This window comes from Erpetoichthys calabaricus, chromosome 2 (genome assembly GCF_900747795.2).
Source record: "Erpetoichthys calabaricus chromosome 2, fErpCal1.3, whole genome shotgun sequence".
NCBI classification, from domain to species: Eukaryota; Metazoa; Chordata; class Cladistia; order Polypteriformes; family Polypteridae; genus Erpetoichthys; species Erpetoichthys calabaricus.
Window position 1 is genome coordinate 171,665,984 of NC_041395.2, and position 22,337 is coordinate 171,688,320.

Sequence of the window (22,337 nt, forward strand, 5' to 3'; positions counted from 1 at the left end):
ACCTTAATTAAAATTGGTTTGAACACATAGAAAAAAGTCTTTAAGTATTATGGAAGAATGAGAATCTAGACATTTCAAATTACATATTCAAAGGCTACTTCTATAACTAATAGGTATTTTCTGTAATAATTCTGCCTACAGTTTGTAATAGATCTGAGCAACATCAGCCTTCTGTAGACTTGGATTCTACTGCCAGGGCACCCATGCATGATTTTGCATCATCACTGACTGCAAAATAGGGTAGTCTTTTTAAATATACAAAGATCTGGAACAATGTCTTGGTTCTAAAGCCAGATTCATTCAACACAGTTGTCTAGAGAAAGCAAAGGGATTTTAGACTAACCAGGGTCAGTATATGGATTGATAAAGATAAAAAAGTAATAAGAAAGGAATTATTAAATGTAACTGAAAAATAATCAAGTGATCAAAAATAATTGAGACAGGGCAAACCTGAGATTAAAAAGAAACAAAGAATAAAGATAATCTTGAAGGAGTGAGGAGTAAGAGACAAGCCTGAGTTAAGATAATAGTTAATTAGAAAGAGTAAGCTGTAACATTTACAACAAATTAAAAATTATATGTTGCAGCTTGATAAAAGCGTTATATTTTGGGGAAAGATCAGATACAACCATAATATTAACATATAATTATAACACGTGCAAAAGTTTGCTGACGACACTGCTATCGTGGGCTGCATCAGGAGTGGGCAGGAGGAGGAGTATAGGGACCTAATCAAGGACTTTGTTAAATGGTGCAACTCAAACCACCTACACCTGAACACCAGCAAAACCAAGGAGCTGGTGGTGGATTTTAGGAGACTCAGACCCCTCATGGACCCCATGATCATCAGAGGTAACTGTGTGCAGAGGGTGCAGACCTATAAATACCTGGGAGTGCAGCTGGATGATAAATTGGACTGGACTGCCAATACTAATGCTCTGTGTAAGAAAGGACAGAGCCGACTATACTTCCTTAGAAGGCTGGCGTCCTTCAACATCTGCAGTAAGATGCTGCAGATGTTCTATCAGACGGTTGTGGCGAGTGCCCTCTTCTACGCGGTGGTGTGCTGGGGAGGCAGCATTAAGAAGAAGGACGTGTCACGCCTGGACAAACTGGTGAGGAAGGCAGGCTCTATTGTTGGCATGGAGCTGGACAGCTTGACATCTGTGGTAGAGCGACGGGCACTCAGCAGGCTCCTATCAATTATAAACTAAACAGTGTCATCTCCAGACAGAAGAGTAGCTTCAGCGACAGACTGCTGTCACTGTCCTGCTCCACTGACAGACTGAGAAGATCGTTCCTCCCCCAAACTATGCAACTCTTCAGTTCCACCTGGGGGGGTAAACGTTAACATTATTCAAAGTTATTGTCTGTTTTTACCTGCATTTTTATTACTATCTATCTATCTATCTATCTATCTATCTATCTATCTATCTATCTATCTATCTATCTATCTATCTATCTATCTATCTATCTATCTATCTATCTATCTATCTATCTATCTATCTATCTATCTATCTATCTATCTATCTATCTATCTATCTATCTATCTAATATTATTACTGCCATGACTAATAACAGAAGAGCTACAACACTGAAGCATATGTTTGCATGTAATGTACTACAAATATATATATTTTAATTAAAAATACTTTGAAAATACATAATTTATAATACAAAACACTTTCACAAGTGCTTATATTCAAACTACATGTGACACATTATTGTGTCTGTAACACGACAATTAGCAGTTTAAGACCAGACAAAACTGGTGGTCCTGCTTAGCTAAATCTCCTATATTATTATGCTATAAAGTAAAAGTTTAGCTAGTCAGTCTGTCTGTTATTCTATTCAATATTATTTTGAAGTGATAGAAGTACATATAATGAACCTTTGACACTGAGTTCCAAATCAAGTGCTAAGGATTTAAAAAATGTATTTAATGAAAATATCAATAACTTTTATGTCTGAAATAGTCTCTGAGAAACAATCAATTTAATGCTTAGCACCCCTTTTGTCTACTTCAGGTATGCAGATAGAGCCAAGCAGATCCGTTGCAATGCAGTGATCAATGAAGATCCCAATAATCGGTTGGTCCGAGAGCTCAAAGAGGAAGTATCCAGACTGAAGGATCTGCTCTATGCACAAGGACTTGGAGACATCATTGAAAGTAAGAAACTACTCGAAGGGGAGGAACATCATTTCATACATCAAATATATAACCTGGGTTCACTTTTATTTTTTCTTACACTAACCACATTTGGTAAATTCATAAAGATTCCACACATAACAGAGGAAGCTGGACATACATATTCCAATATTTATAGCGTGAACACTGACTTGGATTTTCCAGGGAGTGCAGTTTATGACTTGCTATTTCTGTCTCAAAATATTTTGAGTCTGCATGCACAGATGCACATATACAGTATATACACATTCATAATTCTAAAAGAGACAAGACATTAGATAGGAAAGAAGAGTATAAATAAATGTTCAAGTATAGTTTGTATTTTGTACCTTTTTATATGGTATATACATAAAAGTAAACTAATCATGTCAAACACTGTTTTCCTCAAGTCTCACATTAAACCGTTTGCAGCAACTCACAAACAACGTTGTTAAAATTACTTAATAAATCTAGTTAATATTGAACTTCAGCCAATCCTGAGACCAAGGAACAAATAATTGTAATAACATTTTTGGAACTCCATTTTCAGTTCACCTTAACTGAAAGAGCTGTTTTTCATACTTTTTCACTTTGATGACAAACACCAATATATGTATTTTGTCACTGAGGAATAATGCAAAGGTCAGAGGTCAGTTAATCTTTAATGAACCAGGTAAGAATTCTAAATGTGACACCATCACCATCTGAGCATGCAGGACTTTAGGTTAGACCAAAACAGCTGCACATGTACAGTATATAAGAGTTTTTTTCTTTAACTCGATAGTGATCATCTAAAGCACAGGTGTCAAACTCCAGGCCTGGAGGGCCGCAGTGGCTGCAGGGTTTCATTCTAGCCCTTTTCCTAATCAGTGACCAATTTTCACTGCTAATTAACTCCTTTCCCTTCATATTAATAGCCCTGTTTTTAAGGAGTCAGTCCTCTCAATTGATTCTTTTCTTCATTAAATGGCAGCCAAACAGAAATGAGACGTGAAACGAGCCAACAGATGACCAGCTAAACTGAGGTTTCAAACTCAGTTTATTAATGAGAAGCCAATTCTTGCTGTTAATTAAACCTGTTAATTAATTACATGGCTTGCTGCTGCTCTCATTCTACTACAGCAGACATTTCCCAAACTGTTCATTTTCTGTTTCTGATTATTGACCTGAGAGATCAACCTTACCGAGACCCTCACCTTTCTTTATGTTCAGATAATGTGATTAGCTGGTCACCTGTTTGCTCGTTTTGTGTCTTATTATTATTTGGCTGCTAATTAAGGAAATAGAAGGAACTAAGGGTCTGAGTCGAGTTAATTAAAACTGAGGCAAAAAAGTTAATTAGCAACAAAAACAGGTCACTAATTAAGAAGGTGGTCAGAATGAAAACCTGCAGCCATTGCGGCCCTCCAGGGCCAGAGTTTGACACCCCTGATCTAAAGCAAGGTCTAATATACAAATAAATATTCAATCTTTGCTTTAAATAACATCTTCTGTGTAACCTCCCTTTAAGCAGTTACTAGGATTTTCATTACCTATATACTATCAGAGCATAATGCTTTTTAAAGAAACATTCCTCTGCAAACAGAAAATTTAAAAATCATCAATACACAGTCAACAGCAAAGGACCTAAACATAACTGTCTGTTGCTGAACATACTAGATGCACAAGTATGATTATTTAAGCTGATTACAAATATTAAAACTATAAGAATAAGATCTGACAAATCAGATTACTGTATAAAACTGAATAAAACTTGAGTTTTAATATATCTATACTGACTTTTACTACATTATTTGATGTAGTTCTGCAGAACTAATATATTAGTATTGATTTTTCTAATAAGTAGGTGAGCAAATGTGTAATACAAATAATGCAATAGTTTATATTGCAAGGTTGCTTATACAGTAAATGTTCAGAATTGATACTTTGGATTGAAGACTTGTTTGCTTAATCTTGGCTTCTCTGTCAGAAATGATGTGGGGGTTGCATGTTCTTAGTGATGTTGTTTCCACTTTTTTCTCTTGTACAGCCATTTTCTGTCCTACACTTTCTTTCTCTCTTTCTTTTTTTATCTAGTATTTCTCATTCCATCTATTATACCTCCCAGTTTATGAAACTTACAGTTGTTCTTCAGTTCAAGCTACAATCTTACTTCATGTGTTTTTAGTATGGATGAACAATATAAATCAGCCTCCAAGATCTTAGTAATTATAATTTGTAAGATTGTCAATCATACATTTTTGAATACGCAATGCAGTAATGCAGACCTAAGATATGCACAAGTTTCGACAGGCCTTGGACCATCTGGATGGTTCCCAGGAGGAACTGGGCTACAGATAGAGTGACATTGACAGTGATAGAGTTTTTTCACATTAATTTGCTGCCACAGTGGCCAGCACCAGGATTAGCAGAGTGTAAATGAATGAATGCCTATTCCAATCTAGGCTTACCAGGAGTCAAAGCCTATATTAACAGCATTAGGTGAAGGCTAAGAACTAACCCTGCACAAGATGTCAGTCACTGAAAATATTTACATACCAACATACACACATACACGTTAGGGCAGGTTAGAGATTCAGATCAACTCAAGATGTACATTTGTGGAATGTGAGAAGAAAATAATTTCCCCACTCAGTAGTTAGGCTAGGATTTTGGACCCAGTACTCTGAAGTTATGAAGCCATGCTAAATAGCGCACCATTGTACAACCATTGAATAAATATAACAATGCAATACATTATCTATGTACAATAAGGGCATTGTTTATGACATATTATTCATTGCTAATAGCATTTCTTAATATAGTTATGTAATCTCATTAGCATTTGCATTTATGACTGTCATACTTAAATATAATTTTAAGCAAACACATGTAGTATATTTTAAAAGCTAATTGACACTTTTACTGACAGTACAGTTTTCTGTCTGGAATTAGCACACTGTCCAAGTTTATAAAGTCATTACCACATGAAACATGCACATGATGTATCTAATTGTGCTATATGCATTGCATTGCAGTAATAAATAACTCAACACATGTCATACATTTCCAAATTCCATCTTTGAAAGTGCATTTTGAATCCCTTAGGGGATCTTTGGATAGTAGTGGGGTACAGTATGTAACTAACTCTGACCATTGCTTTTTTGTTTTGTCTCTTTTCATCCCAGCGTATCGGGGGCCAAGCAGCGAGAGTACCGGTTTGAAATGTGTGTATATCAGCAATCCCATGCCTTTGCAGCTTTTCTTAACAAATAGCTACAGCACGAGTGGAGGGTGATGTTGGTTTAGGGCCAAAATGGGTTTTGCCTTTGATGGTATGAAGCAATACTATAAAAACAGAAGCAAAATAGCATTGTTAGAAATAAAGATCTGCAGAAAAAAACATAGCTACACCTTTGCAGTGTACTTATGCTTGTCAATATTAGGGGCCCATTCTATTTTAGCTGCAGCTTCTGAATGGATATTGTGAACTTGTCTCCCCTAATCTACACAGTTCTTTCCTATATGGCAATGCTGTGGGCCTTGTAACCACTTCAAAATCTCAATAAACTATTGATTGGAGAGTCAGGCTCTGGGATCTTCAGTTTAATATCTACATAGAATAAAACTGAAAGTGTTTATATAAAATTAAAATACATTCAATAAGCATTAGTAAATGTAGAAACCAACAGAATATTTGCCTCATACTTTTGTCCAGGTATTACCAAAGATTTTCATGATTTTACTAATTAGGAAATAATTAAGGTTCAAGTGATTACTACTGGTGAACAATATATAAACATAAAATTACTTTATTTAAAAGGTATATTGCTGAAATACATTAGCAAGCAGACATTTATCAATTATACTCTTATTCAGGAATAATACCGTACAACTTAATGGACCGTATTTCAGGATGTGCAACCAGTGTTTTGCTTTTTTCCATGGAGAATTGAGGTCCTAGTAAAGTAAAAGATTAAAATTATGGTTTTGGTCAGATTAACCATTTTTTTTAACTGGCCTTGTCTAATATATAATACATCAATGATATCATGTTTTATAGTGTTTTGTTTGTCTGACAATACAGTAATACTGTATTGTTCCTTCTATCCTTCGAAACATTATAGACTTTGAACTCTTTGCTTTTTATTTTACCTGTTTAGTCTGATAGGATTTTTTTACTTTGAGTATAAACATGGCAGTTGAAATCCATCTTGGTAATGTAATCAACCTTCCTCGTGCTGTAGATCTGCTTTAGCCATGGCTTGTTTTCTCTTTAGCTAATACAAATCTGCCAAAATGCACTTTAAGTTGCTCCCATGCTGTTTTTAGACAGCTTTGATTGGCTTTTGTGCCTGCAGTGGAAGATGACTTTTAATCCAGCTGTTATGTTGCTTGCACTAAGTGTCTGATGAATTTGAACCAGAGCCTTGCTGCAACATTTCATACTGTTTAAAATGTATAATTTAAATAATGTATCTCGATAATACCATCAGTACACAATTGGCTACTGAGGAGAGATACATACATGTCCAAGAGTGGTGAAGCTGTATGACATGATTTTTTAAACATTTTATTACATCTTATTACTCTAAAACACGGACACTGCAGAGTTCAATAGTCCTGAGTAACTGGCACATATTCAGCTTTTGCCAGATACTCAGCATTTGTCTCTCTAGTGGTCCTATTATCTTAGCAATGTTTCTGACACTCTGTGCTATGCTACAGAATTCAGTGCCTGGGTCAATACTCTTGTTGGTAAGGGTATTTCAAAGAGGTCTCTCTCTGTCTCACACTGAATTAATTTTTTTTTCATATACATGCTCTGTTTATTATTGTGAATTTGATATATTTTTTTCTATTCTCTCTTTTGGCTCCCTTTTTAAAATATTTTTGAACTTTTCAATTTCCCACTAGTACTTTTTATACCTTTACATACTATGTACATGCAGCCAGTAAGTTTTTCATGATTAGGCTATAGTTTGTCATGAAATGCTGATAATTTTGGTATGAAGCAGAATAGTCATACAGTATTGCACATTGCCATTTGGCTATTCAGATGTCGTTTAGTGTTTTCTCTCGTGGAACCAAAAACTTAATTTTACATGTGCTTTTTAAAGGAACTATGAGAACATGTAATGAGAAAGCTCATTTCCCTTTTGCTACCTAACATTTAGATTCCCTTTGCCTTGTCTGTTTCTGCTGCCTCTTTTTCTCTCTGTATGGTTGAATAAAACACATGATGCTGAGAATTTGGTGACAAATTATGTTTTATTCACCAGATTTTTTTTCTATTTAAATCATAGGTTCTCAATAATTGCTGTTTCATGGCATCCCAGAAGATGTTATTATATTTGAGGTGCACCTTATTAATGTAGTAAATGCATCTTGATTTCAATATATTTACTTAAAAGCTTGTTAGACAATAAATTTAAGAGAATGTTTTAAATTCCTCATAACCATATCTCCCTCTGTATGCAACCTGTAATGAAAAAGATAGATTGCAATTTTTTTGAGAAGAAAATGGATTCTTTTTGACTTGATGGCCATACAGTAGATAATGTTATGACCTCATAGCATAGTTTGATTCTCAAAATTGGCATTTTCTATGTAAATTTTGTGTGTTCTTCCAGTATTCTTCCAGTATTATTATTTAACCAGTAACGGCACACTGCACGATAACGTGCAGTGAATACACTGGACTTCCTCTTTCTCTGTACGTTTACCATTCGTTTGCTCAGAGGTTGATGCGCTTGCTCCATCCTGAGCAGCTCTTTCTTTTCTCCACCCTAGCAGCCCGCTTCTTCTCTTCTTTCACGTTAACACTGATTAAGTCCGTGTTTGTGTTGCAATTACTTGGTACATTTTCCTTCATTTTCCACTTAAGCTGGCACTTAAGTCTTCAGTCTGGCTCAAGAATGATTTAAGATATGAAGAGGTAGGGGAAGTGACGGCAAAGGTGGTAGGGATAAGAACAGCGCCCATACACATGCGCCGCCCTGCTGGCTGCTGCTGATAATTGATTCTACAATAAAATTAAAAAGAGGAATAACCTTGGAGGCCAATTATCACCCCAAAAGCAGACAGTAGACGTCATCTAGTATATGAGTACCAAGTTTCAGGTTGATAACGGTTTGCGAGCGACAGGTGATTTAAAATCCTGGACAGACAAACGGACAGCCACGGTAGCATATTATAGAAGAAGATATTGTCACTCTTTCAAAGATGTTTGAATATGGATCTGTTAGTAAAGGTTTTAATATGTTAAGAAAAGTCTTGAAAAGGATATCATGTATGATATTCTTGGCTATCAGAACTTGCCCATATCTAAGGGGCTATTATATAGTGTAAAATAGGTCAAAAACAAAGATAAAGAGTTGGGGCACCACCTTGGTGACCACATATAATTAGATGAGAAAATACAAAGAAAACATGCAATAAATGTGGAGTAGTCTTTACAGACTGGAGCTCTGAGTAGGAACTAAAACAAGATGGCAGATATTCCTGGTTATGAGTTCAAGTGGCAGGAAGGGGAGGGTCCAGATTGACAGACACAAAAATGATGTCAGATTGGAGTGGTGGTTAGAATTATTTGTATGCTGTGAAAAATTGGTCAAAAATGGAAAACTGTCTAAAATGTTACAATTACTTGTGTGTTATTTAAAGAAAAAAGAAAAACTTTTATTCAAAACATATTCCAGATTATGTAATTTATTGCCTTCAAACAATTATTTGACCATTTTTTCACAGTGAACAAATAATTTTTGGCTGCACTGTACATTCTGCAAAGGGAAGAGAAGACAAGGCATTAGTACACAGCACCAACCCCTGGTCCGGTGGAAAATTACCTTCACCAAAGCCTTTAAGCTGTCTCCCATGTGTATGGTGTAACAATAAATAGTGATAAAGATTGTGAAAGCCCAGGGGAGTGTACAGACTCCCTGACCTAACACACCGGACACAGAGGCACAAGTCCCAGCACTACACCAGCTTTATTTACAGTTTCCAGCTCACACAGTAAAACACCACACAGCACACAGTTCCTTTCTCTCCTTGTCTCTTCTGCCTCCACTCCTCCCTCAAGCTTCGTCCTCCACCTCCCGACTCTGGAACTCTCAGAGTTGTGGCAGCTGGCCCCTTTTATAGAGAACCTGGAAGTGCTCCAGGTGTTCCACAGTCTCCTTCCGGCTGCATTTCCGGGTGTGATGGCAGCCCTGCAGAGGAGGGCTCAGCTGCATGTGCCCCCTGGTGGTACCCACGGGCCCCAGCAGGGTTGAGCTTCCATGCTCCAAACCTGTGGCACTATAGCACACCAGTGGGGCTGCCCTGTATTGTCCAGGGGGAGGTATTGCCCCGTGCACGCTCCTTCACCCAGTTGGCCTCCTTCTTTTGCGGGACGGCTCCCTTGCCATCAGCGATGCCGATCCCTTGGCCCCTTGTTTCCTTCCTATGCTGCCTTGCCTTCCTATTGCCCATAGTGGACAGGATAGGACTTCAGTGAGCCTATATGGTTCACGGGCTGGCTGTAGAGCGTGCTCCTGTGCTGCTGTGTGTGTGCAGGTGCTCTGTGTGTCGGGTTGGTCAGAGAAAATTTTTTAAATGGGTTTCCTGCCAGAAGATGGACAGGAAGTCCCATCTGGGATGCCATTGTGATGCGCAGCGGGCGTACCAGCCAACCTACCCAGCACAGACAGGCAGACGCAAATTCTGTCCAACACACACCTTTTATTCAAGTGGGAATAAAATTTCTCGCTTTTTCTTCGCACACCACTACAGAGCACAGTACAATAAAGCACAAGAAAACCAAACATAGTCCTTTATTCTCTCTCTTTCTCTCTTCTGCCATCTCCAGTCCTCTCCCAGCAAGCTTCGTCTACCTTCTCCAGACTCTGGCTATTGAGTGGTGGTAACTGGCCCGTTTTTATAGGACACTTGGAAGGATTCCAGGTGCCCAACAAGCTTTTTCCGGCAGCACTTCTGGGTGTGGCAGAAGTGCTGCTAAATAGGGTCCTGTAAATGTCCAGGCGCGCCCTGGCAGTGGCCACAGGCTCTAGCAGGGTTGAGCTTCCATGCTTACAACCTGTGGCCCCACTGCAAGCCAAGGGGACTGCCCTCTGCTGGTCCGGGGGGAAACGGTCTTGAAAACATTTTCTCTCCCGGTTATTCTGTACTCATAGCGACCTGGCCAGGTAAGGGCTCTGGCTGTCCACCACAAGATCAAGCAGGAATTCATACTGAAAGACAGTGTTCCTTACTATGTTTTAAAAAACTGATGCTTACCAGATTGATTGTTGGTTTCCCAACTCCTAAAATGGCAAAGTTTGCAGTTAAGAGACAAAAACTCATTGAGGCAGTTAAATTCGGTTGTTATTAAAATTAGTTATTTCAAAAATAGCATAAAGGCATCTGGTTAAATACAGAATATTATAACTGTATTTGACCATACATTTCATGCAGCAGATACTTAAAGACATAAAACAGCAAAATACTATGTGGTATTTCAGGGAAAAACTCTTACTTTACTAAGAAAGTAGTATGCTTTTTAAAAACACATCTATAAGTCAAGTCATCTTTTAAAAATAAACATCATAAATGCCCATTTTATTCTTAACATTAAAGTTTCTTCACAGTACATTCAAGAAGAGAAAACCATGTCATTTACTCAACATCTTCAGTTTTCCAAAATCTGCTGTTCATTTGCCTTGTCATATTAATGTTTAAATAGATCATTTCAAAATCAGCTTCAGATTGAATCAAGGCAGGTAACAAACTGTTTTTTTAGTTTTATTTTTGAGATTACTTGAATTGTTTTCATTTCTCTAACATTTTCAGATTTAAATAACATAAGTTACATTTATTCATTCTCAAAGGCATACAGCAATTATCATGTGTTAAGCCAAATAATTTGCTGGCATGTTCATTAAAATAAGCCCATCAGTTTCCAAATGCTAAAAAATAATTTCTGTTTCCTAAATTGCAAGCACATCATGTTTTTTTAAAAAATTTGGCATGACCCCTTTTTGAGAGCCTTTGATTTAAATTTAGATTTTTTTTTTCTTATCTCATTTCGACCACTGGTGTCTTGTTTTCTTTTTTTACTTCTTCTTCTTCTTCTTCTACCTCTTCTTCTCCTATTTTTTCTGGTTTCTTCCATCTCTTCCTCTTTGCTACCTTCCCATTGACCCCCTTCCTCTGACAGACATATCCGATTTCCAGAACAATAACAGTAATCGTCAAGCTTTCAATCAAAGAGGTGATCTCTCCACAGTGACCAATGCCATGACAGGGATGAGCCCATCTCCTTCACTCTCGGCCCTATCCAGTCGGGCTGGCTCCATCAACAGCCTTCATGATCGCATCATGTTTAGTCCTGGTAGTGAGGAGGCCATCGAACGACTCAAGGTATAGATTAAAATTTTCCACTAATTATGGTATATACTGTATCTATGTTATGTAAACCCATATTGATTTTTGTTACTTATTAATTATTATTCTTACATAATTTAATTTTTTTTTCTTTTCTTGTAACTGTTTCTTTGACATCATGTAAAGCACTTTGAGCTTCATGCTATGTATAAAAATGTACTGTAGAAATAAATGTTTTTGTTGTTTTTATTAAAACACAGCCAATAAAGTAAGTTAATTAGAGAATGGGGCATTCAGTCAAGTTATGAATTATGTAATTTGTTCATTTATGTACTGTATGTGCAATGCTCAAAAAAATTAAGGGAACACTTAAGTCACACATCAGATCTCGATGAATGAAATATTCAAATGAAAATGTAATACCGTATAATTCATTAAGAACAAAATGCTGTAATATCAGTCAATGGAAAACAAAATTACCAACCCATTGAAGACAGGATTCAACATGACATGAAATCACAGGCTGATCAAACTTGTCTGTTTCTGACAGTTTGGTCAGAAACATGCACATCAGTAGCCAGCTGGAGGTAATTTTGTGGAGCTCTGGCAGTGCTCCTCCTGTTGTTCCTCCTCATACGAAGGAGCAGATACTGGTCCTACTGCTGGGTCAATGCCCTTCTACTACCTTGTCCAGCTTTCCTCTTCTAACGGTCCGTCTCCTGGTGTCTCCTACATGCTCTTGAGATTGTGCTGGGAGACACAGCAAACCTTCTTGCGACTGAACGTATGAATGTGACATCCTGGAGGAGCTGGACTACCTGTGCAACCTGAATCAGCTAATCCTAAACATAACCTTAACCTCCATGCTATCAGTAGCTTTTCATAGCTTTTTCATAGGTGCCCAAACCTCCTTTATACTCATTTGTAAAGTGAGTATAAAGGTGGTGTCTGGTGACAAGTGAATTTATATTCCCTTTTTAGCTTTATTCATTAATTATATTTTATGCTTAATCAAATGTATTCTTGAATCACCACTTGACCATTAAGGTAAGTGTAAAATGTATTTATTTCTGATTGTATTTTATTTTTTCTGTAATATTTAGGAAACTGAGAAAATTATTGCAGAGCTCAATGAAACCTGGGAGGAAAAACTACGGAGAACAGAGGCAATTAGAATGGAGAGGTAACATTTTTTCTTTGCAAGAAGATTTTAACTGATTAGATGCTATAGAAGGGATTTTCAAACTTTTTTCTTGGTGTACCACCCCCAGAAATTAAAATATTTCAAAATAAAACCATTCTTTGATCTTATGTTGTTAAGTGAAACTTTTATTAGGTAAAATTAAATGTGATAGTTTTGCCTCACCACTCCCCCCTTACAAATTTTGTATTGGGTGTTAGAAATTGTTTTTGCACTTGCCTGTGTCCTGTGGTGGGCTGGCGCCCTGCCTGGGGCTTGTTTCCTGCCTTGTGCCCTGTGTTGGCTGGCATTGGCTCTGGCAGACCCCCGTGACCCTGTAGTTAGGATATAGCGGGTTGGATAATGGATGGATGGACTTGTCTGTGTCTTTTAATTTTTGCTTTGTACACCTAATGTATTTTAGCAATTTAATGTATCAACAGTGTATAGTTTGATATGGCATAAAAATTAGAAGGCCTAAAATAACCATACTTTTAATATACCAAAACATGCAGTTCAGAGCTTGACTTTACCCACAGTGTAACAGAAAATGGGGGAGAAAATCACCCCATATGGGATGTAAACAAACATATCATCATGAACTACTCAATTTAAATTGCATGTGCACATACAAAATGTATTCACTTACAGTTTTTGTCTTTTAACTGAAAAATAAAAACTGCTTAAAAACAATACTAAAAAAATCAAACATTATTATGTCATTGGTATGTGAATAGTAAAATAATTGGATCTTATTTTGAATAAGTATCTAAATGAAGGCGAGGGATTTTATTTAATAGTTTATATGTGGAGATGTAATTTTATAGGGTGCATAATTTGCAACACATTTTTTTGCATTTTGTTAGAAACAGCTTCCAAAACACTTTATAACAGAATACGCAGAGAACACCTAAAAAAGGTTATAATGAATCTACTAATGACATTTATAGTTTTACTGTTTATGAATAGTAAATTAAATAGTAATAGTACATTTTTTGTTTTACTACTGACCAAGAAACAACTACATCATCAACATGTATAATTCCCCTTATAAAGGAATAATTTTAGGAGGTGTTGGAAGAAGAAATATGAGAAGAGGAAAAGACCTGAAATTTTATTACTAAAATTACAAAAAACAATTTTCCAATGTATGGCGATCCTAAATTGTCCCTAGTATGTGCTTGGTGTGTGAGTGTGTGTGCGTGTGTACCCTGCGGTGGGCTGGCACCCTGCCCGGGGTTAGTTCCTGCCTTGCACCCTGTGCTGGCTGGGATTGGCTCCAGCAGACCCACGTGATCCTGTGTTATGATATAGCGGGCTGTATAATGACTAACTGACTAAATTTTCAAATGTAACTATTTTTAAAGGAACTAGGAACTTTGCAAAACAGCTTAAGTCAAAACTGTGGCAAATCTACAAGCAGCACTGAACATAAGAAGTAAAGTAGTGAAGTAAACCTGGACAGGATGGCAGTTCATGGCAGTTTTACATGTTCATAGAGAAGCCAATTGGAATCACCATATAACCCAACAAGCACACTTTCCTTGGTTTGCCACAATGCAAAACATTATTATTATTATTATTATTAATTACTTGGGTTAAACTTCATTGATTAATTTATTTCATTTTTCTGTAACGCGTGTGACTTGTTATAATTTTATCAGTAACTCATGTTGAGCAATTATTTTTAGCTTAATGATTACACATTCAAATTGGTGTGTTTGGATACGTATGTTTCTAGATTCTTATTTTGCTCACCAAATATAGTTTTAGTCATTACATACTATTTCAAGTAAGAATTTCTGAAAAATTATTGTTGTTGAGAGATACTAACTTTAAAATGGCCAGTCAAAAAGTAAAGGGATTTAAAAAAAACTCTTATTACTATACTTGTGCAGTACGCAAGCTAAAATGTTATTACTTTACTTTTCAAAACTATTCCCCCTGAGTTCAGAAACAATTGTTTTGGTAGTTTATTAACAGATATTCAAAGTTTCAATAAGTTTTCCATTTGAAAAAAATCCTACTCTTAAGAACTTCTATTGATTTTTTTTCTGTATATTTTCATAGTTGTAATCTGGCCTTAAAAAAATACTATTGTTTCCAAAATAGAAAAAAATGAGCCACTTTTCATATCTCAAATTGTTAAAAATGAAACAATAATTAATGATTTCACTATGATGCACCAAATCAGGAATATGTTTATGAATAAGACATTTACATTTTTGTAACCTTTTTATTTAATGTTGTATCAATTGTATTACATTACAATACCATATTTGAACATTTTCTGTTACAAGTGTCTGTATTTTTTTTTCTCAAAGAGAGGCTCTTCTGGCTGAAATGGGTGTGGCAATGCGAGAGGACGGTGGTACAGTTGGAGTGTTTTCACCAAAGAAGGTAGGAAACATTTACTGTAGTTTATTCAACACATAAAACAATGACTTGAAAATTATTTTAGTCACAGAAATATAAATGGGTAACTGAGGCAATACCAGCATAAAATGTATCTTAAAAATCTTCTCATTTACACAAGGCTAGAAACGAGCAGTTGAAGGCATATACAGTAGTAGTCATTTTTGAAATAGCAAATTATATTTTGCTATTGCTAATAATTGCATTTATCATTATATTAATAATTATTATTTTACTGTAAGTAAAATTATCTATTTATATAATGTAAATTAAATTTCAGACTATAATAGATGGAATATGATAGATTAAAACCAAATACCTGCTATTTAAATATGCCTGTAAATGCCATATAACTTCACTCAGAAATTAATTTCACTGTTTTGTTATAAAGTGTGTACTACAAATTAAATCAATAGTAAGATTACAGAATGGAATAATAATATATTGTTACAAAGAAGCAAAATCACTTATATAATATCTGGAATGATTGTTAAAATAACTTTGAAAAGTTTATGTATTTGTTCCAAAAAGAAAAGGTACTTTTATTCAAATGTAAACTGGATGTTTTGAAAGAAAGTAATATATATATAAGAGCTTTCTTTTTTGTATAGTGAAGTTTGTTCTTTGGAGTAATGTGATTATATCAGTTTTGCTAAACTCTTTGCTAAATTATTTAATGTTGAAAATTCTGAAAAGGACATGTAATGTAATGTCAAAAGTTATATTTTTCAAAGGAGATTTAGCCCTATGAAAATGTGTTGCTTCATCTATTTCTAAAAACATTTTTGATTTTAGTTCAATTTAAATTTTGTTTGTTTATTTTTAAGCCGGCTCCTAGAAAGCCTCAACCAGTTTTTATTGATACGGTGGGGTTGTTTTCCCCAAATGAGGTTTGTTTGACTTCTTTTTTAACCTCTGCAATTATTTTTGGAGTGACTCTCCTCATCTTCCTTCTGTTTTTCTCTACTACAACATATGTAGAACTCTTGTTTATATGAAAGAAAGTTTATTGATTACTAGAAGAGCATCAGAACACTCATAAGGTCTTAATGAACAACTGGACATGAATTTAGAAAAGGCTACTTTCTTTTCCAACTCTGTGTTTTCAAAGAAGTTGCCAAATATTTAAATATGTATGCTACACATGATGCTGTTATTTATGAGGCACCACAAGTGTCACATGTTAAATTTTGGCTCATTAACTTAAACCAATTACATTTGTATTTGACTAGCAACAAAAAACAAGCATTAAACAATTGAGATTAAAGGCTAATCCCAGACTATATAACTACTTTCTGATTTCCATTTCAGAACTCTGTCTGTGAGTAGCAGAGAATTCTGAAAGGAACAGGCAATCAGTTTGTTCTTTTTCTATCTGAAGCTTGACTTGGAATTTTATCACCTTTCCATTCTAGCCTGAGTGCAAAGAGGGCAAACAGGATGCTGGAATCTTTATCATATTATGTAAAGACTGCAGTTTATAGATATCATGATCAAATTGTATATTATACTTTATTAGGACTTATAATTTGGATATTAAAATACTATTTATGGGATTTATCTCAAATAGGCAGGCGTGAGATGTTTATTTTTTATGGTCAACTTTAAGACGTTTCTCAAAAAAGCTGTTGGTGATGTGATTGAAAATGGGCTAGATAATATAAACAATAATTGGGTTCAATTAAATAAAATAAATAAAATACAATTAAACACAATATCATTACTATTTTTAGTTTCTACTACCAAACTTTATTTTTCACAAACTACATTATAACAGTTTTAAAATCAATTAAAGTCTAAACAGTGTACAAACTGAAGTCTATAATTGGAAATAGATTGTTGCTGTGCCCTGACTTTGTTTCTGAGTCTTGTCTGGTAGCAGCTGAAATGCTTCCCACACTACTTCAAGTTTGTAGTGCTCCAGCTGGTGATTTTACAACATAGGGCAATCTTGTGCAGTCTTCTCATATTTTGAATGGCCATATCTGTGGTCATTATTTTTTTATTGTCTGCATTCTAAAAGCCCATTTGTAGCCACACCGCACCTCTTAGCTGATCAAATTAAACCTCTTCATTGTGAGGTCACTCATTCTATTTGGTACAAGTTTGTTTTTTGCCATGTTAGAAGAGAGCAACACAGAATAAGGTTATAACTAAAACCAGAAGATGAGAGAAAGAGAGAGAGAGAGGGAGAAAGAGAAAGAGAAGCAATAAATCAGACAGGATCAAAAGCCAAAAAGAGTGGTGAACCAAACTTATCTTAATATACAAAGTGAAAATTACATCAAGAAAAAACATGGAAGGCCCTAAATAGATTTGAACAGATAATTGGCCATCAAATATTGGTTATAGTAACCAGAAATTTGGATGCTGGTAGTCATGAGCTGCCATCATAAATATGAACTGCACTACTGGTAGTCAAGTAGTAGTAACTGGGTGCCATAATTAACAACAATATGTCTATTGAAAAATATACAAAATTGGGTCAGCCTTAACTGAAAAGCAACAAATAAAATGATATGGTTATATTGAAAAAATAATGATAAAAAATAATAACATATTAAAATTGACATTGTATATGATGTTCAATTGCAAAATTGGATTTACATGTGCAAAAACACCCAATATTCCCAAATCATAACACCAATGCAGCATCATGGCAATACCCAGAGAAAGAGGGAAAACAAGTTATCAGTTTAATGTAATCACAGAAATAATAAAAAAAATTATAAACAAAACAAATACCAAAATATTTAAAAAGCAGAGACTAAGAATTGGCACATGAATTTAAAGGATTCTTACACTTATAGTATATCAAAGAGGGATTTATTAAGAGTAGACACTCATTTTATAATCACTTAATTTATTTATCTTAACATATACAACATTAAATATAAGAGTACTCAGAAGTATTATAACCTAAATCTTTTCATAGAATTCAGTTGGACTGTTATTTGCCACACTATCTACTTTTGGGTATTAGTCCAAAAGTTACAGCTTGCATAAAATTGTACTCAAATCCTAAACTCATATTTTGTAGAAATAGCACAAACACAGATGTTGGTGCTTTAAACCATTGTAACAAAGATTTACATTACCATATGGACAATTTCTAACTCATATATACCACATATGTAAAAGACAGCTATCTTAGCATTAAACAATATTGGCAAGAAATCTTATACTCATACATAACAAAATCCACAATCTGAGGTGGACTTTTTTCCATAAAAGAAGCTTGTTTTTTAAAGTATAAAGTAAAGTATTTAATGTAGTCTATATTTTATCCTTTGAGGAGTAGTGAAAAAATAATAGCTACCACTCTGTTCAAACCCAATACCCCAGCTCTGTGTGTCTCAGCTGTTCCAATGTCGCTATCATAATTTAGTGCAATCAAGACAATGCCTGCTAGAATAATAACCCAAAGAATAAGTGGCATCTTTGAAAGTATGTTGGAAAACTAACCAGTTGCATCAGTGAAATATAATTTTATGAGCAATTATTGAGTAACTAGTGAATAATGTAACCAAGATTTTCTTTGTTGAAGGATCATCCTGTAAAAGTTTCACTACAAAAACAACGTGCATTTATAGTGGTTGTTGTAGGGCTAAGAGCACAAGGTTCAGTCACAGGTGGTGAACAAGTTGCAGAGTTCCTAATCATCAAACAATTACAGTGATCATTGGTGTAATGATATTAATACCAAAGATGTCAAGCACAAAGAGCAGCTGTTAAAGACATATATGATAGTGCTGAATATGTGTGTGTGTTGTAGCAAGCCAACATCCCTTCCACTGCAAGCAACAGTAATGCTAAATACCTAAGCTGCACGGGAAGGCAAACAACATGAGTGTTGGAAATTGTTTTGAACTCAGTCACCGGTGTATCATTTGCTCATATTGCCTGTTTATCATCCTGCTGTTCTAGTTAGGTTGCTTGAAAAAAGTCTGTTTAATACCAGTCATGTGATAGAGTTGGTGAGAAAATAAGCCCACTTTTACAGGTTCTCTTACATTGCGTTTCCAGCTTATATGAAAAGTTACTGTTCTGAAGAATATGCTTTGAAAGTGCACACTGTAGGGTTGATGCAACAGTTAGGGCTAAGCTTTCATCCTAATTGGAGAACAAGGTCTGGTGGATACTAAGAACAAGTGCGATGTGGGGTACAAAACAGTACAATCTAGTTGGTTTAATGTTAAAAAAGTGACAGGTTACCTTTCTGTTGGATATGTGGAAAGAGAGTCCTAAGTTAAAAGGTGATGTTATTACACAGGAAATATAACAAAAGACAAGCAAAATGAAACAAAAAACATAAATTCAAAGGGTAAAGGGAAAAATGTGTCAGTTTGAAAAAGATCACCTGCTTGCCATGCATGCCTGACCTTTGATGTTCACTGCCATGAAGTGTTGGCCTGATTTTTAAAGTTCTATTTCCCTTCACAAGTGCTTAACCACTTTTGGCCTTCTTGCTTTTAAAACTAAAGCAAAGAGGTTTATTGTGATATTTTTCATAAATTAGTGAGATTTAACCTGTATAGTTTTGCTCCATTCAGTCTTCAGTCATTATGCTGATTAACATTTTTCGTCTATAGACTCCGCACCTGGTGAACCTTAATGAAGATCCACTGATGTCAGAGTGCCTCTTGTACTATATTAAAGATGGCATAACAAGGTAATGTGCACTGCTAAACTAGAACAACCCTAAAGCAGATTTCTTTCAGCTTTCTAAGTACAACATATACTGTAAATTATCACACTATCCCAATTGGGAACAAAATGTAATGCAAAACACCCACATCTATTCTCTCAAATTATCATTGCCTTTATTAAAAAAGAAAAGAAAAACTTTTTTGTGGTATGCTTCATAGATTTTTCAGATAAATACATTTTATGTTTGTTTAAATGCAAGCTATATTCATATGTAAGGTAAGTAAATTTAACAGAGCACATCGAATGCATTGGTGTTGGTGAGTTCTTGTGATTATTATTACTATTGTGTTTTTGTAGATTATTTGGATTTTTTTGACTTCTTAGATTTGTTTTTTGACCTTTCTCTGGACTTGGTATTGGAAGTTGTTTGCCAGTGCAACTGCCTGTTCTTAGAAGGGCAACTCTTCGCCTTTTGTATAAATTTTTTTTTTTTTTTTTAAATGAGGTCTTCATTTGCCTTTTTGTTTTTACAAGCTGAAGGTTGACGGATTCTTGGTGATGGATCCTTTATGAAATCTCCATTTTGAGCAAATGGTGGTACAAGAATATTTACCACGGGGTTCATCTCAGACCCTCAAACCCCTGACAAGACTTTTTCTCCAACATAGTTAGCACAACTATACTTTCTCCCCTTCCACTCTTCCCCAGGCAAGCATGGTCCTCCTCCTCTCCTGGGTGAGGCAAAGTGACTTCTTTTATTGGACCCATGAAGCACTTCAGAGTAAGACGGTACCTAAGATAAAGGGGACTCCTATGAGCAGCTGTTTTTGGCAGCATCCAAGGAATCCATTGAGAATTAAACTTCTAGAAAACCCTGTGGGTGTGCACATAGGAGTCTTAGCAGTGAGATGCTGCCACCTTGTATTTTGTGTGCGTGCACAAGGTCCCAGTAAGCAATGTCCCATCATTTTTACAATACAGTGTCATCCCAACTGGGAAAAGTAACACCCCACCATCCCAGCCTAGACACCCATCCATCCATAGAATTTAGCCATTGTGAGAGCCCCTAGGGCTGGGTAAAAGTGCATCCCTGCCAACCAGCAATTCAAATCTCATATATATATATATATATATATATAGTATTATATATATATATATATATATATTTATAGAATATATATATTATTTATATATATATATATATATATACTGTGTATGTATATATATATATATATAAATATATATATATATATATTATGTACAAGTAATGTATGAAAAGCAGGCATTGTATAGAATTGCCTAGGCAATATATACAATGCCGAAAATTGGACGTCAAAGTATGAAACGATTAATATTTCACACATTTCCTAGGCATTCTATGCAATGCCAAAAGACAAACCGGCAAAGTATAAAATACTCCCGCTAATGCAAAAAAAGCAATGAATTGCAATTCAAAATGCCATTCAAGCCTTCCTTGTTGCAACAAGTTGTTTAACTTTTTTCAGTAAGTAAGTTCTGTATTTTATTTGATATTTTCTTTTTTTATTTATGTAATTTTTAATGAAGACCTTTTCATGACTCTCTTTTCAAGTTTTACGTTTTTGTGTGAAAGACAATTAAGTGCAATTTAAAATAAATTTTTTCCCTTCCTTGTTGCAACAAGTAGGTTCATATTTTATTTTCTCTTGTTTTCCTCAATATGAAAGTCCTATACTTTATTTTGTATTTCTTTCTTTTCATATACAATCTTTTCAATAAAAGTCTTTTCATGACTCTCTTTTAATACTTTGCCGAAATAGCATTTGTCATTCTATTTAATGCCTAGGGGAAAGTATATATAATATTAAAAATATTTTGGATATTTCATACTTTGCCCAAAAATGCCAGGGATTCTATATATTGCCTAGGCATTCTATGTAATGCCCGCATTTCATACATTGCCGGTAATAAATATATATATATATATATATATATATATATATATATATATATATATATATATATATATATATATATATATATATAGAAAAACAATATATATATATAATATATGATTTTTTTTAACTAAATCTTGTTCCTGTTCCTGATACATCTTGAAAATCTTACGTATCTACCTGCAATCGCTGTCTGTCTAAGGCTTATTTGGACTTTATTTTTTTTTGTTTTTTTCCTTAAGAAAAGAGCACGACCATGGAGCTGTAGAGATTTATTAATTTTGTGAAGCCTTTAATTGTCCTGAGACATATGTATTGTAAATTCATTTAAGGGCAAATGTGCATCAAATTAGTAATGAACAATACTCTAGTAGTACAAGTCTATAGCAGGGAAATAGGGTTTAAATAATAGAAATAAAAGGGTTTCAGATTTGATTGATATATTTCCTAATGTGTGTCCGAGATAAATGTGTCAGACTGTGCTTAAAGGCAAAATAACATACCTACTTTTCTCCCACCAGGGTTGGTCGTGAGGATGCTACTCGGCGACAAGATATTGTATTAAGTGGACATTTCATCAAAGATGAGCACTGTACCTTCACCAGTACATCAAATTCACTTGGAGAGGGTGAGAATAGGCCCTTCA

General features: G+C 35.0%; 1 protein-coding gene across 27 annotated transcripts in view; it reads left to right on the plus strand.

Annotated features, from left to right (window-relative positions):
* The window catches only part of kif1aa (kinesin family member 1Aa), a 243,450-nt gene that overhangs the window by 90,492 nt on the left and 130,621 nt on the right, over positions 1-22,337 (plus strand). For 12 of the 27 annotated variants that reach the window (XM_028794777.2, XM_028794779.2, XM_028794780.2 and 9 more), the window contains exons 13-19: positions 2,028-2,170; positions 5,335-5,373; positions 11,346-11,548; positions 12,616-12,695; positions 15,017-15,092; positions 19,700-19,779; positions 22,213-22,319. In XM_028794777.2, the coding sequence (XP_028650610.2) occupies positions 2,028-2,170; positions 5,335-5,373; positions 11,346-11,548; positions 12,616-12,695; positions 15,017-15,092; positions 19,700-19,779; positions 22,213-22,319 (728 nt within the window). The remainder of the gene's footprint in view (positions 1-2,027; positions 2,171-5,334; positions 5,374-11,345; positions 11,549-12,615; positions 12,696-15,016; positions 15,093-19,699; positions 19,780-22,212; positions 22,320-22,337) is intronic. The other 15 variants (XM_028794784.2, XM_051922143.1, XM_051922134.1 and 12 more) reach the window with 3 other exon arrangements.